The sequence below is a fragment of the Berghia stephanieae genome, chromosome 5 (assembly GCF_034508935.2).
Source record: "Berghia stephanieae isolate SIO BIC M18660-M18661 chromosome 5, UCSD_Bste_1.3, whole genome shotgun sequence".
In the NCBI taxonomy this organism is placed as follows: domain Eukaryota; kingdom Metazoa; phylum Mollusca; class Gastropoda; order Nudibranchia; family Aeolidiidae; genus Berghia; species Berghia stephanieae.
The window spans coordinates 56,524,677-56,541,079 of NC_088364.1; the positions used below are offsets into that span (position 1 = coordinate 56,524,677).

Genomic DNA, 16,403 nt, shown 5'->3' on the forward strand with positions numbered 1-16,403 from the left:
TGCGCCGAGTGAGGCTCGAACCCAGGACCTTCCGATCCGAAAGCGAGAGTCAAACCACTAGACCACATAGCCGCACAATGATGATGGATGAAAGATACGAGCATAATATCCACTAATGTCGGGACATTTTGATACTCAGACTATTAACGACAGCTAATCCTTCTCCTTACCAACTACAGGAAAATCGTCACATTCGTTTCGATTCAATGCACATTTTTTTTCAGAAGTGTTGTGTACATCACACAATTTGATGAAAAGTCTAGGTTATAGCCATAAGAACTTAATGTTATTTTGTAAACCCTGCATGCCATTACTAGCCCTATGTCCTCATTTTTTTCTGAGTTTGAGTGTCTAAAACAATCTATTGTTGTGTTGTGTAGGTGTGACATTTCAGGAAATATCCTGAAAATGATCGGTAAGGAGAGAGAGTTAACATGATCTAACGTGCTTACAGTACAGAAAAGATTTTAACAGACAAAAAATATATCTTTCTATCTAAATCAGTTGCATTACATTATCAAGGAAAATTATTGACTTACCGGTGTCATGTTGACCTCTGGGTCTAAACCAACTTTATATTGTTTTTGATGGTGTTCTTCGTTCAACATGGATCTGAATCTCAGGGATTTAGCACAGGTCATCGAGACCACCATCATCAAAGTCATCGATATCAAAATGGCTAGAATTGATGATAGGCATTGCATGGATACAGCATGTATGGTCATCATGGTGGTTGGTGGACTGTCTCTTTGGTACACAGCTTTCTGGTCTGGTTAAATAGGATTTAGTGCGACATATTTACTGGTCTGATAACCCAATTAACTCCATTTGTTATCTATGAAAATCCCCGAAACCAATGATGAATATTCTTTATACAACCATTTCAAATTAGCGTATAATTTGCCTTTAGGTAACTGCAGGTTTTTAATAGACATCTACGTCATCCTGGAATCAACGTTATTTTATAGTTCATCGCAAGTGTTGATGCTTGAAGCTCGAAAACAAAAACACAATAAAGAAGTTGAATCTATACTCCAATTAAAATGAGAAAGACAAACGGTGTAAACTTTTCAGGTTTCTCCGACGTCGTCAAAAATCATTTCTGCCATCACACAGCATTATATTGTTTTCCTTCATCGTCCACAATGTTGATTCAGGGTGGGCGTGTAGACTACTTATTTGCATGTCTGATAACCAATATTGTTACGTTGTTGTAATGGAAATACTCTCAAACCAACGCAAAATAGTGTAATTACAAAGATGTTAAAAAAAAGAGCCCATAATTGCGTCCGGTTATCATCAGACCTGCAATATATGTTTACGTCGATGTAGGGGAAACTCGGGTTGTCCATTTCATTGGTCATTCTTAATTAGTTCTATGTTCACTTAGTTGTTATACCTTTTGCCAGTTTGAGACATAATATGGTTATAAAGGTAAATAAATGAATAAATATGATCATTCAAATGGATGCACGAATGATCAATGTCTTGTCGTATGCTGCGTTTGTTCCCGAATTAGAGGCCAAATAGAAAAACAATTTCTACAGTGCAAATTTGTTGGACATCCTTTTTTTATATGCACGATGACGACATATTTTAAAAAATAAATACCATAACCATTTAACCTACTCTTAACAACAGAGTCGACTTTTTGCTATGATTACCAATAATCTGATCATTGATAAAATGTCATACCGCTTGAAAATTCAGGGCACAATAATGTATATGTAAGTACCTATCGCTGGCTAGTTATCTAATTCTGACCTCGTTTGACCCTTAGCCAATGTAAATAATATTGCTGTTGCAATTGAAACTTAATACGCCATTAATTATATTCAACAGTGTATTGTCGTATGTCGATATACACAACACCGCCAGTGTTAATATCCCATAACTTTCATTTTGTTTTTATTGATGGTCTTTTTATTATTATTATTATTATTATTATTATTATTATTATTATTATTATTATTATTATTATTATTATTATTATTATTATTATTATTATTATTATTATTATTGTCATTATTGTCATTATTATTATTATTATTATTATTATTATTATTATTATTATTATTATTATTATTATTATTATTATCACCATTATTATTATTATTATTATTATTATTATTATTATTATTATTATTATTATTATTATTATTATTATTATTATTATTATCATTATTATTGTCATTATTATTATTATTATTATTATTATTATTATTATTATTATTATTATTATTATTATTGTCATTGTTATTATTATTATTATTATTATTATTATTATTATTATTATTATTATTGTCATTATTATTATTATTATTATTATTATTATTATTATTATTATTATTATTATTATTATTATTATTATTATTATTATTGTCATTATTATTATTCTTATTAATATTATTATCACCATTATTATTATTATTATTATTATTATTATTATTATTATTATTATTATTATTATTATTATCATTATCATTATTATTTTTATTATTATTATTATTATTATTATTATTATTATTATTATTATTATTATTATTATTATTATTATTATTGCTACTACTACTACTACTACTACTACTATACTACTACTACTACTACTACTACTACTACTAATACTAATACTAATACTACAACTATTATTATTATCATTATTATTATTATTGTCATGGTCTCAAGTGAGTAAAGAGCTACTCGACTATGCATAAAGATATATGTAGAATGAGGCCCCAGAATTTACTAGTTACTATAAATGAAAAACAATTAACGATTTGTTTACAATGAAATAAAATAATGATGAAATTTAATTAAAAGAGATAAACAGTGATCGTGGTAGTTACAAATAGAGATATGAATACTTTACGTAACTTATGATAATATATCAGGTTCATAAGTTTACGTTTCCAGGCAGTTGATGGGCTTGGATGATCTATTCCTCTGATAATAGGATTGGACTCGTAAAATTCCACTTCCAGGCAATTGGTAAGAAGTTATTGTGAAGTCCTCTGACAGCGGGCTTGGGTTTGATCCTTGAAGATTATACAGTCAAAGTTAAAAGCTCCGGCGTCTTAATGGTGTAGATATAATATCTACAAAGTCCCAAAAGATAAAAATCTTCCAGTATATATATAGGAATAGAGCGACTGGCCGTCCGGCATAGATTGTGGAGAGAAAGTGAGTGCAGAGTGTTAGACCTATCAGCTTTTATAATAAGTGGCTACGTGACAGAATGTAGAACGAAAAGTATTCACTAATTAGAAATTAATTCGAGGGAAGGCTATAAAAGGAAAGACGATCTAATATTAGAAGGTAAAGTTTATCTAAGCCTACCGAAATATAACTGGAGTGAGATGAATTCAGTTCTTAATAAAATAAAATTTAATAAGATAATTGTGAACAATCTTTACTGTGACACCCCCCACCCACGTTTAAAATATACTCTTTAACCATTATGGGAAAGATAGATTTTACAAACGGAAGTAAATTTACTATCATGATACTCTAGCATTAATCCATTGTTATGATTTGTGCTACAATTAAATTATTTATTAACTAGACATGGAAATGTTTATATTAACGTAGGTATATGAATGGGCGACAATAACAATGAAAGATTGTGATTACAAATCATTGTGATGAACGACATGATGGCAATGTGATTACAAATCATTGTGATAAACAATAATGATGGCAATGAAGCATGATTAAAGTCGATGATATGAAGGTAATTTACTAAATGAAATGAATGAAAATGTAAATGAAATATTGACATTTCAATTATTAATCATAAATGAGTGAAAATTCATAACAATAATAGATAAAGAGAAGATTTCCCAAATCATGAATGGGTATGGTATATATATCCAAACAATACTCAATGTTACATTAAGTTGGGTCATCATGTTTACAAATAAAATTATCGAAATTGTGCGTTCTGATTTGGCATAGTTTGCGAGGTAACTAACAGTATGCATGGGAGGTTAAGTTATACCCTTCTCACGTGTTTATACTAATCGAGAAAGTAGGTCGGCGTGAATATTTTCACAGCCTGGTATGTGAGAGATACTGAAAGTGTAATTTTGCAAAAATAGACTCCACCTTAGTACTCTACTATTATTCATTTTGTTATTTCTTATGTACGTGAGTGGTTTATGGTCCGTTTCGACCACAAACTCTTTTAGCAGTAGATATCTGCTGAATGTCTTTAAAGCAAAGACGATGGCCAGGCCTTCACGCTCTATTACAGAGTATCGTGATTCTCTGTCCAATAATTTTCTGCTTGCATATAAGCAAGGCATTAGAGTTCCCTCATGTTCCTGTAATAGTACACCTGCGATGCCCTTATCAGACGCGTCAGTTCTTACAACAAATTCTTTTGATATGTCGGGTAATTTAAGAATTGGTTCTGAACAGAGTAATGCCTTTAATTGGTTAAAGCTATTCTGACACGCTTCTGTCCAAACAATTTTGTTCGGTGACCCATTCTTTGTCAGATTTGTTAGCGGTGTCGCGATGTGCGCGAAGTTGTAAATGTATTTCCTGTAAAAATTTAGGAGCCCAAGTACTTTGCGTACTTCTTTTTTTGTCTTAGGTGGTTGCAATTGTGCGATTTTTGTTTGTTTTTCTGTCTCGGGTGTCTGTGTCCCATGACCAACGGTATGATCAATCCTGCATTTGAAGCTTCGATATTAGTAAACATAGGTTGCGACACTGTGTCTCTATCAAAATACTTTTTTAGCATATTTGCATGGAATGTCTTTGTTGTGTTGTAAATTTTAATCTCGTAATTAACATTAGATTTTACTGCTGTTATTTTGAATGGTCCTTTCCATGTAGCTAAAAGTTTACTCGAGTCATCGGGTAAGAGTATTAGTACTTTGTCACCAATCTCAAATTTTCTTGACTTGCTTTTTCGATCGGAGTATTCCTTGTATTTCTCTGCTTTTTTAGTGACGGATTCCTGTGCTAGCTTACATGTATCCTCTATTCTGTCTTTCAGGTTTCTTACATATTCGTAAGCAAACATAATTTCGTTATTGTCCTCCTCATTCCCTTTACAAATGTCGGCTACTATATTGATCGGGCCGCGAGGTGATCGTCCATACATCAACTCAAATGGGGAGTAGCCTGTAGATTCTTGGGTATTTCTCTATATGCAAATAGGATTGCTGGTAAGTATCTGTCCCAATCATCTGGTTTTTCTGCTGACACTTTTCTTAACATATTCTTTAGAGTGCCATTAAATCTTTCACAAAGACCATTTGCTTGGGGGTGGTAGGGAGTTGTGAATGAGTGTTGGATTCCCATGAGTTTCATGGTTTCATGCATATATGTGATGTAAATTGGGGTCCATTGTCCGACAGTATCTCATTTGGTATGCCTATTCTAGTAAAAATTGTCATCAATGCTTCAGCTATGTGATCCGATGTAGTTGATTTCAATGCTATCGCTTCTGGCCACCTGGTTGCGTAATCGACTAGTGTTAGTATGTGTGTATGGTTTCTATCTGATTTTGTTAAAGGGCCTATAATGTCAATTGCAACTTTTTGAAAAACTTTTTCAATAACTGGGGTTGTCTCTAATGGCAATCTCGGTATTCTGCCTTTTGCGACTCTTCTTTGGCATGTGTCACAAGATTTCACATATTCTCGGACGTCTTTAGTAATTCCAGGCCATGTGAAATTCTCGGATATTCTCTTCAATGTGGAAGAGCTCCCAAGATGTCCAGAAGTTATTGAATCGTGCGCTATTCCAAGGATTTTGTTTCTGTAAATACTCGGCGTGACCAGTTGTTTAGCTATTTTGTTTCTTTTCCTATGTAACCTGAACAGAATATCTTTTTCAATGATGTATTCAACTTTTGATTTCTCCCTTTGTTTGCGATATTGAAATATGAAGTTAAAGTCGGGTCCTTTTTCTGTTCTTCAATGAACCTGTTCCTGTCAAATTGTTGTGGTTCTAGAGAAATAGTCATTGGCTTCTCTGTTGTCTTAGTCATCTTTCTTGTTTCTGCTAGACAAGCTGTTTCTTGGGTTAATGACCATTCTTTTACATCTGTTGGGTTGTCTTTAAGACCTTTTATATTGCCAACAATAACATCAGCGACGGGGTTGGGAAGTATACAGCATTCCACTATTCCTGTATAGTATGGTGTTTCTATATACACGTTAGCTGTTTCAAAGGTTTCGACTGTGCCACTGAATGTGATGCATTGTACCGTTTTTCCAGTTTTGTCTTCGTCATTGATCAAAGATGCTTTTATTCCTACTGTACTGCATCCTGTGTCTCTCAATATTTTGCAATCAGTTCCATTAGCTTTGCCTTCACAAAAAAATAGCGATCCTGATTTGTGAGTTTGTGTTAAAAGTGACATACCTTTCACGCAATACACATTTATATTTTCTCCTGACATTACTCGTGTCTGATTGTTTACACCTGTTTGGAGTGATGCATTTGCAGTTTCTTTTGGATATCCCACGATTTTGTAACATTTGTCTGCTGTGTGGCCTTTCATTCCACAATATTGACATTTAATTATAGGTTTGTTGGTTTTCTTATACTCAGTATTATTGTCAGTGCTATTTCTTGTTTTGTTTTGATAGGATCGGCTATGGTCTCTATTGAACTGTTTGTTCCATGGTTTGTTACTATGATCCTCCTGTTTCACTTGCGTGTTCCGAGTGATTGATCGGCTCGTTCTATTTGAGTACTGAACTTTAGGTGTACCTGGACTCTGAGCAGCAGCAGCGTAGTATGGTTCCTTCAATGTTCTGCTAAGGGGTGTCAATGGATGTGCGCTGTTAAAGTTTTCTGCGTAGATTTTTAATTTGTCCAAGTTTTCTGGCTTTCTCTCTTTAAAGAATGCGACTAAATCTGGGTTGCAAGCTTGATAGATTCGATTCTTCAGCGTGAGATAGTAAAGGCCTGCAAAGTCGTCTTGTTTTACGTTTGCCAACTCAAGCCACCGATTTAGAAATTGAGTAATTCGGTTCACGAATGTATTAAAGTCTTCTCCACTTTCCGGTTTTGCAGTGTGAAACCTTTCCTGGTAACCATCTTCCGTTAATCTAAATCTTTTTAGTAGAGCGTCTTTAATTTTACCATAATCATCTGCATCTTCAGTTGTTAAGGTATAGAAAACTTTTAGCGGTTCTCCAGATAAGCAGTTAATCAAGGCTGTGGCCCATTTGCTTTCTGGCCAACGATAACCTTTAGCCTGAACTTCGAATCGGTGTAAGAAGGATTCTAACAGTCTGAGCGTTCATCGTATGTTGGCATGCGTGGAAGTTTCACGAAAAATTCATCACTATTATTATGTTTTCTTTCATGACCGGTTTTTGTTTTTTCAATTTCCAGCATCATTTGGGTCCTTTTGGTTCCTTCTTCTGCTAATGCTATTTGTCTTTTTAGTTCCCTTTCTTGGACTCTTTCTTCTCGTTCTTCTCTACGTATTCTTTCTTCGTGTTCTTTTTCTTCTCTACGAATTCTTTCTTCATTTTCTTCTCTACGAATTCTTTCTTCATTTTCTTCTCTACGAATTCTTTCTTCATTTTCTTCTCTACGAATTCTTTCTTCATTTTCTTCTCTACGAATTCTTTCTTCATGTTCTTTTTCTTCTTTTACTTTCTCTTCGCACCATGAAAATATTCTTTCCTGGGGTATTTCTAAGTCCTTTGCGAGACTTAAGTATCTTTTATATGCTTCCATGTTGCAATAAATTAGTTACGATGTTTTATATATATATTATATTGACAGAATACTGTTACTGACTGTTTTATTTATTTACACTTACTGGAATGAACTGTTCTATTTTTAGAAATCTCTCTCTCTCTTATTTCAACTTATTATGTATGTTGAATTTGATGCCTTTTATCGTTATATCTTATAAAGCAATGTGTCAATACAATGCGGAGTTATTATGACTTGTGTCAATAACAATGTGTCAATCGCGTGTACTCTAAACTATGTTACTACGAAAAATGTATCACCAATGTGTGTGACTCGTCGTTAGTTTGTGTACAATTATTCGCAATGACGCTAATGTACTAGAGTGTGATAACAATAATAGGATGCCAAAATAATCCCAAGTTATCTATCACTAAATATAACACGACGGCTAGTAGACTCCTTTTATTATTATTTAGTTTTTAAAGACTCACTTTTCAGAACATAATATATAAGTGGTTTTCGGTAACAGTAATATGCCAAAAATGCATTTAAAACAAATCACTATGCAAAACAAATCACGATGTCTATAGTTACTATGTGATGCCCAACTCATGTAAAAGAGAATAATGAAGGATATATTTACCAACTCAGTTCGTGGCTGGGACCTCTCTCTTGTTCAATGGTTGTTCAACAATTGTAATTAGGCATTGAAGAGTGTTTAACAGTGATGTCTGAAATACAAAACAATAAAATATCGTAAGATTTACAATAGTTACAAAATGTGTTCACAACACTGAGTGATTGGATGACAGGTGAATGAATCGTTATGGAATGTAAACATATTGAAAACAATTCATGAATGAGGCAAACAACAAAATGAAATGAGTGATATAATAACAAAGTGGACAAGGAATGAATGAATGAATGAAAAACTGAGTGAATAGATGAATGAATGAATGGATAATGTATGAATGAAAGAATGAAGGGAGGAATAAATGTATGAATGATTGGATAAATGAGTGAATAAACGGATGAATGGATGAATGGATGAATGAATGAATGAATGAATAAATAAATGAATGAACAATGAATGAATGAATAATTTATAAATGAATAAATGAATGAAGGAATGAATCAATAAAATGCTATTCAATTTGAATGAAAGAATGAATGGATAAATTGCTATTCCATTTAAATGAAGAAATGAAAAAGAAAAAAAATTAATCCTGTAAATAGGGAGTTCAATTAAAATATGATCAAGTGGGGCAATTAAGAGTTTTACAATTTAAACTTTAAAGTTAGATGAAATAGATATATGTAACTAAATAAATTCAATTCTTTATATGTGTCCCCTCCAAAATGTCATGGTCTCAAGTGAGTAAAGAGCTACTCGACTATGCATAAAGATATATGTAGAATGAGGCCCCAGAATTTACTAGTTACTATAAATGAAAAACAATTAACGATTTGTTTACAATGAAATAAAATAATGATGAAATTTAATTAAAAGAGATAAACAGTGATCGTGGTAGTTACAAATAGAGATATGAATACTTTACGTAACTTATGATAATATATCAGGTTCATAAGTTTACGTTTCCAGGCAGTTGATGGGCTTGGATGATCTATTCCTCTGATAATAGGATTGGACTCGTAAAATTCCACTTCCAGGCAATTGGTAAGAAGTTATTGTGAAGTCCTCTGACAGCGGGCTTGGGTTTGATCCTTGAAGATTATACAGTCAAAGTTAAAAGCTCCGGCGTCTTAATGGTGTAGATATAATATCTACAAAGTCCCAAAAGATAAAAATCTTCCAGTATATATATAGGAATAGAGCGACTGGCCGTCCGGCATAGATTGTGGAGAGAAAGTGAGTGCAGAGTGTTAGACCTATCAGCTTTTATAATAAGTGGCTACGTGACAGAATGTAGAACGAAAAGTATTCACTAATTAGAAATTAATTCGAGGGAAGGCTATAAAAGGAAAGACGATCTAATATTAGAAGGTAAAGTTTATCTAAGCCTACCGAAATATAACTGGAGTGAGATGAATTCAGTTCTTAATAAAATAAAATTTAATAAGATAATTGTGAACAATCTTTACTGTGACAATTATCATCATCATCATCATCATTATTATTATTATTATTATTATTATTATTATTATTATTATTATTATTATTATTATTATTATTATTATTATATTATTATTATTATTATTACTCTTATTTTTATTAATATCATTATTATTATTATTATTATTATTATTATTATTATTATTATTATTATTATTATTATTATTATTATTAATATTATTATTATTATTATTATTATTATTATTTTTATTATTATTATTATTATTGATTATTATTATTATCATTATATTATTATTATTATTATTATTATTATTTATATTATTATTATTATTATTATTATTATTATTATTATTTATTATTTCAATTTACATATTAAGGCAAAAATAATATCAAAGCCAACATAATAAAAAAAAAACCAAAAAATAAGATTCTAAACACGCCTCAATATAGATCATTTTTACTTGTTGGCCAATCTTAAAGGACTCCATATTGCTTCATTTAATCTTAAAACAGGTCTTACGGAAAAAAATAATTCTATTTTATAAGCCAATTGTTATCGCTGGCTAGTTATCTAATTCTGACCTCGTTTGACCCTTAGCCAATGTAAATAATATTGCTGTTGCAATTGAAACTTAATACGCCATTAATTATATTCAACAGTGTATTGTCGTATGTCGATATACACAACAGATATACACTCTTACAATATCAATTCCTACGCCCAATCAGACACTCTTTCATTCATGTGCTGATTTAGATTATGTGTGTATAATGCCTTACCCAAGGATATTACCGTCACTGACACTACTCAGCATCGGTTGACTGTGCCACAGTTTGGCACAAAGGATATATGGGCTACATATTCAGAATGTAAGACAAAACAATAATATTGCAAAGAAGCCCCCCCCCCCCCCCCCAAAAAAAAATAGATAAAAACCAACCAAACAAAAACAAAAACAAACAAACAAAAAACACAAAGACTAACAAACAATCAAACAAACAAACCAAAAAAAAAAAAAAAACAACAAAAAAAAAAAAACCCCTAAAAAAAGAAAACAACCCAACCACATGATATAGACAATTTAGAGCGACAATTATTATGCTTCTTTGTTAGACAAGATATTCCCCTCTGTGAATCGTCCTTTGGAATCATAAGAGCTACGAAACGGGACGGCTGTTAATCCAGGTTTTTGTATCTTAAAACAGTTCAGTAACAATATGACAAAGAAGTCGTGACGTCACACCTTCCTCTTTTCCCGTTCAAAACTCATTTTGTAACCAGAGCAATGTATAAACAATGAATATGATACATATTGAACCATAAGGTGGCTTGACTATTTTAAAAGCAGGGTGTATAGGTAGATTCTTATGAATACGGATCGTAAAAGAGTGAGGCTGGATGATGATTATTGACAACCAGTATTTGTTTAGGCTAGAAAAATAAGATACCATCACTCTGAAACCAGTAGATCAATTTTACAATGTATCCAGTCCTCCTGAAGACTGACTTTACACGTCCAATCAGATTGGAACCAGTATTTTGACCTCGCACTTTTGTTACCTATTGCTCAAGTGACACAAGTCTGACTGAAGTATTTGAAGCGATATCTAACATATGACGCTAACTAATCACCGCTAGGTGGACAGAGGTGTCAGATAAAAAGCTTCACTCAACCCGGGAATAATACTGGCCTGTCTTTTTGCTTATGAGGAGAGTTCAATTCAATAAAGCTACTGGAATGCTCTTCCTTTATAACATTGCCTATATCGTCGATACATTTCAATCGATCTAGCTTTCCTCGTACTATATAAAATGTACATCTATAAATCTTTCAAAAAATTATTTATTCTAATCCAAGAAAGAATTTCAATTTATAGTTACTTACATGGCAATCACACAAATTTGGACTGATACCAAACTACACACCAGTTTAATCTATAATATAAGCAAATGTATAGCAATAAGGTAGAGGTGGCTATGCATCTCATTACTATCAAAATTGATGACCCATTGTGTTGTCAATCCAGATAAACTTGTAATTTATGGCCAAACATCACTTAGTTTTTAGACAACTGGCCTGGAGGAACAGTGTTAACAAAGGTAGGTGAGAATACTTTTTTTTTACCATTGGTAAATTGGGGAGAACGGAAATATTTTAATAGTTCCGGAATGAAAGTGAGAACATGTTTTAATATACTTTCAGTCAACGCCTTAGCGATATTTTTTTTACAAAAATGTAAAGAGGTAATAAGATCCACTAGCGATCATAGACTCTATAAACATTTGGACAATGAAAAATATGTACGCTACATATTCGAGATTAAAGAAAAAGTAATTTGATCCGCCATTACAAAAATTAGATTAGCTTCTCATAATTTTATGTGCGAAAGGGGGAGATAGCAGAGACCAAAACTTGATTTTCCTCCTTGGCTCTGTCTAAATTGTAACAAAATTGAAGATGAGTATCACATAATCTGTAAATGCAGACGGTATGATTATTTCAGAGAAAAATATTTACATAAATATTTAATTGAAAAGCCTAATACGTACAAGTTTATACAATTTATAAATAACTCCACAAGGACAGAATTGAGAAGATTTGGAATTTTTTTCGAAAAGTTTTGATCGAATATGAAAAAAATGTTATTTAGGCACCTGATATCACTGGAGAATTCAAAAGCATTTGGTCTTAAATCTATTTTTAAAAAAATTGATTTATTTACCTATTTATTGTGGTCGCATCAATGTGTAAGATTATGACATATATTTGAATATTTCGTCTATTAGCCATTATTGAATCCTTTGATTTCATTTTTTCTCCTCACTGTTTGTTGTAGAAGTGTTTTCGTAGATCACAGTGTGAGTGTATGTGTGTGTGTGTGTATTTGTGTGGGTGGGTGGATATGTGTGTAGGCAAATGGGTGTGAATAGGGGAACGTGTGTGTTTCTTAGTCAGTATAATCGAGCATGTCTTGAGCTTGACATACATATGAGAAATATATTATATTAATATACATTTACAATTCTTATTTTTCGCTACTTGTAATGTATGAGTATCTTATGACATAAGATATATGATTGGTAATCAATGAAGATCATAGTCACAACCGTTGTCTGTTGATGTTGATTTTCACTCTCACTGTTCATTGTTATTGTTACTATTTTTATTATGATAATGATAATGATAGTGGTAGTGGTGGTGATGATGGTAGTGACGGTAATGGTGGTGATAACGGTAATGATGACAATATTATTGTTTTTATTGTTATTGTTGTTATTATTATTGTTATTGTTGTTATTATTAGTATTATTATTAGGGATAATAGTGGTGGTGCTAGTAGTAGTAGTAGTAGTAGTAGTAGTAGTAGTAATAGTAGTAGTAGTAGTAGTAGTAGTAGTAGTAGTAGTAGTAGTAGTAGTAGTAGTAGTAGTAGTAGTAGTAGTAGTAGTAGTAGTAGTAGTAGTAGTAGTAGTAGTAGTAGTAGTAGTAGTAGCAGTAGCGGCGTGACATCAGACTATTGAATCCAATTACGAAGGTGACACGCCGGTTACATTTGACTTATCTGGCAGACCAAAACTGACAACCAGCCATGCGTGGTCAGCCCCGGTAATAAATGTGTCCTATTTTAGTAACATAAATAAACAATCTTAAATATCACTATCATTATTAACATTATTACAATACTTACCTCTTATCGTCAGGATTGACTAGTGACCAGTCAGTGGGTTTTGTATGACTTGTCGTATCGACAATGGAAAGGAGAGTCAGTGTCGTGTACGAAATTAAAGTATATTATAATGTCCCATCGTCTCTAAACGGTGTTAGTGTGTCGCGACGACCTATATGCCGGAAATTGAATTTATTGCCACAAATTTGAAAAGCAAGTTGATCTCCTTGGCGAGGATCGATAATAGCTATCATTTATTGCATGGCAAAAGACTCGGAAGTTCGTATTTATCATCATTTCATTCCCGAATTTACTTTTCTGTGTCGTATTCATCCCGACATAATACCGTTTTGAGACGAGGGGTCACATATAATAATTAAACCTCAGTGTTAGTTTCGGTTCTCCCGTATGACAGACAGTCATTAAATGAAAAAAAAGGAAAGGATTTTATGCAGTTTTACATTAGAATTAAAATTAAATAAAAATTGATCTTTTTTATAGCGCAATATCTAAACGTGGTCAAAGCGCATAACAAGGGGTCCCTGGTCAACAGCAACATTTAACATGTAGGACGGGACATGACGCCTGCTAGGCGATACTACAATTTTTTTCGGACAGAGACAACGCTGTTAACGGCCAGGTACTCGTTTTACAACTGAGTACTGTGATAGAATGTGAGTAAAGAGCGAGGCTCTAACCCAGGACCTTCCGATCCAAAGCGAGTGTCATACGACAAGACCACATAGCCGGACTTTGTTATTTTAACAGCGGGATAACTAAAAAAATATGAAAAAGAGGAGAGAAATGTCAGAAGGCAATAGAGAAAAACCTCGACCCAATCCGATATCATTGTCTTTGCTTGTGAAGCAAGGGATCGGGGGTTCTGGCTCTCTCGTGTGATAATGGCAATACATTACCAAACCAAATACAGAACATATTTTGCTACAATTTCATCACGCTTCTTGTTATTTTAAAAGCCTTATCGTCGTCAGTGATGGCAATATCATAGATCTGATGTTAAAATCAACTTTTAAAGATTATGATGATTTATAAATCAAGACCTTTGTAACAATAATGTACATTTCTTATATATGGAATTGCGAACCAAACTTTCATAGAAGAAACACTCTTAACACTGTTTTCAGGGCTTCTGGGTATCCCAGGAACAAAGAGAGCGGAGGCCAAAAGACATTACAAAAACACAATGACGAAACATTGTACATCGTCTATATCATACACAGCTTATTCATTTAGGGGTTGTCTTCCGTATCTTTATGTTTTTGAATGCGTACTTTTCACATCTGTCCAAACCGTTTGTGCCTTTCCGACTTCAATTTGCTGTTTTCTAAGGTTTTGCTATCGTAAAATTATGTCTCCCGAGGGCTTTCCAATACGGCAATGGTGGTTTTATTTCAGTGTCCTGTAGTTAGCCAGCCAAGGCTTACGATTCCTGTCCAACAATGTCCCACCTTCGGGGACTATGGAATTCGTTACCAGCATCAAAATCCAGCTTTGATAGCTGCTTTCGGGAAAAACTACAAGAAGAAATATGCAAATTTAGATGACCCCCCCCCCCAACACACACAAACACAGACTTTTAGATGCATCAGGGGAAAAGTATTGGACCTGTATATGAAACGATTCCAGGCAATTAAGAGAAAATAAAAAAATACACCGTAACAATCAAGCTTAAAATTCTCTCTCTCTCTCTCTCTCTCTCTCTCTCTCTCTCTCTCTCTCTCTCTCTCTCTCCTGTCTCTCTCTCTCTCTTTCTCTCTATAGGGACGACCATACCAATTGAATAACGTCAGCTGTGAAATAGCAGCATGTCTTTTTGATAATCAGGTCTGGCGCGCTCAATTCCTTATCAAGGCAGGCAGATTTTTCGAATACTCTCTCCAGTAGTGTTCTTTCTATTTCGTCTAGCACTATGATAATTTCTTTTTAAACGTTTACTTTGCACAAGTGTCTGTTTCCTAAATTGAATAGCCTTGTGCTAAAAGTACTTAGTCACAGAACGTTAGTTTTGAAAAAAATGGAGGTTAAAATTTGGATTAGGCTGAATGAATGAATGAATGAATGAATAATATGGCTGCGCTGTCTCTGTGGGCGCTTGCCGTGGACAATGTGTGTGTTACGTAGAGTGTTTCAGTCTGTTCTTAGTTCTTAGTATCCAGTTAGTCATTTAAAATGTGTTTCCATATGTCTCTGTCCAGTGCAAGTGTTCTTGGTTTTTTAAGGTCATCATGAGTGTGAAGCTGCTGAGGAATTGGATTTTTCCTTTTGATGTTGAAACCATTTCTTCAGTTGCTGTTTCTAAATACATTTGGTATTTGTTGAGAGCTTGATTCAATATATAGAGTATATATAAATAAAATTGTGGTGTATTGAGATAAGGGACTTAGTTTGTGTTTATCACGAACAAAATTGGCGACTGAACAGATATGATTATGATTTCAGTTTATCACGGATTAGCTAAAAATCATGAAAATGTGACTAAAGTACTTTTAGTACTGGGGTCTCCAATTTCCACTTCCATATTTCAAAATATAAGAAGACATTTTAATAAACAAGTAGTTCAATATATTCCTTGGGTTTCTCAAATGCATGATTGCTACCTGCAATAAAAAAATAAATAAAAAAAATTCGCTGAGTAATAAGATTAATATTTATTCTCCTTTTCAAAACGTTTTATCGCCAAATAGTATTGAAAACGATCAGAATGGATTGCCACATAGAATATATATTTATATGTTCTATTTTAACTATAAATGCTATATAAAAATGGGAAATAAAAGAGAGGAATAAAAAATCATTTTATATTCAAATTTCATTCAAATCAGCAATCCATCATTATCCAAAATCGCTGTGTTAGTTTTTCAATCTTCTTCAACATCTCGGACAGCTATAGCAGCCTAGACATTCTAGACATAATCCTATTCAGTAAGCGTAAATTTCCGTGTGA

At 32.9% G+C, this 16,403-nt stretch overlaps 1 protein-coding gene across 1 annotated transcript in view; it reads right to left on the bottom strand.

Annotated features, from left to right (window-relative positions):
• The window catches only part of LOC144973266 (lysosomal acid lipase/cholesteryl ester hydrolase-like), a 23,090-nt gene extending 11,344 nt beyond the window's left edge, over positions 1 to 11,746 (bottom strand). The window contains exons 1-2 of the mRNA XM_078915511.1: positions 11,656 to 11,746; positions 540 to 769 (exon numbers count right to left, since the gene is read on the bottom strand). Coding sequence (XP_078771637.1) covers positions 540 to 728 — 189 coding nt within the window. The 5' untranslated portion in view covers positions 729 to 769; positions 11,656 to 11,746. The remainder of the gene's footprint in view (positions 1 to 539; positions 770 to 11,655) is intronic.
• Positions 11,747 to 16,403: the final 4,657 nt, after the last annotated feature.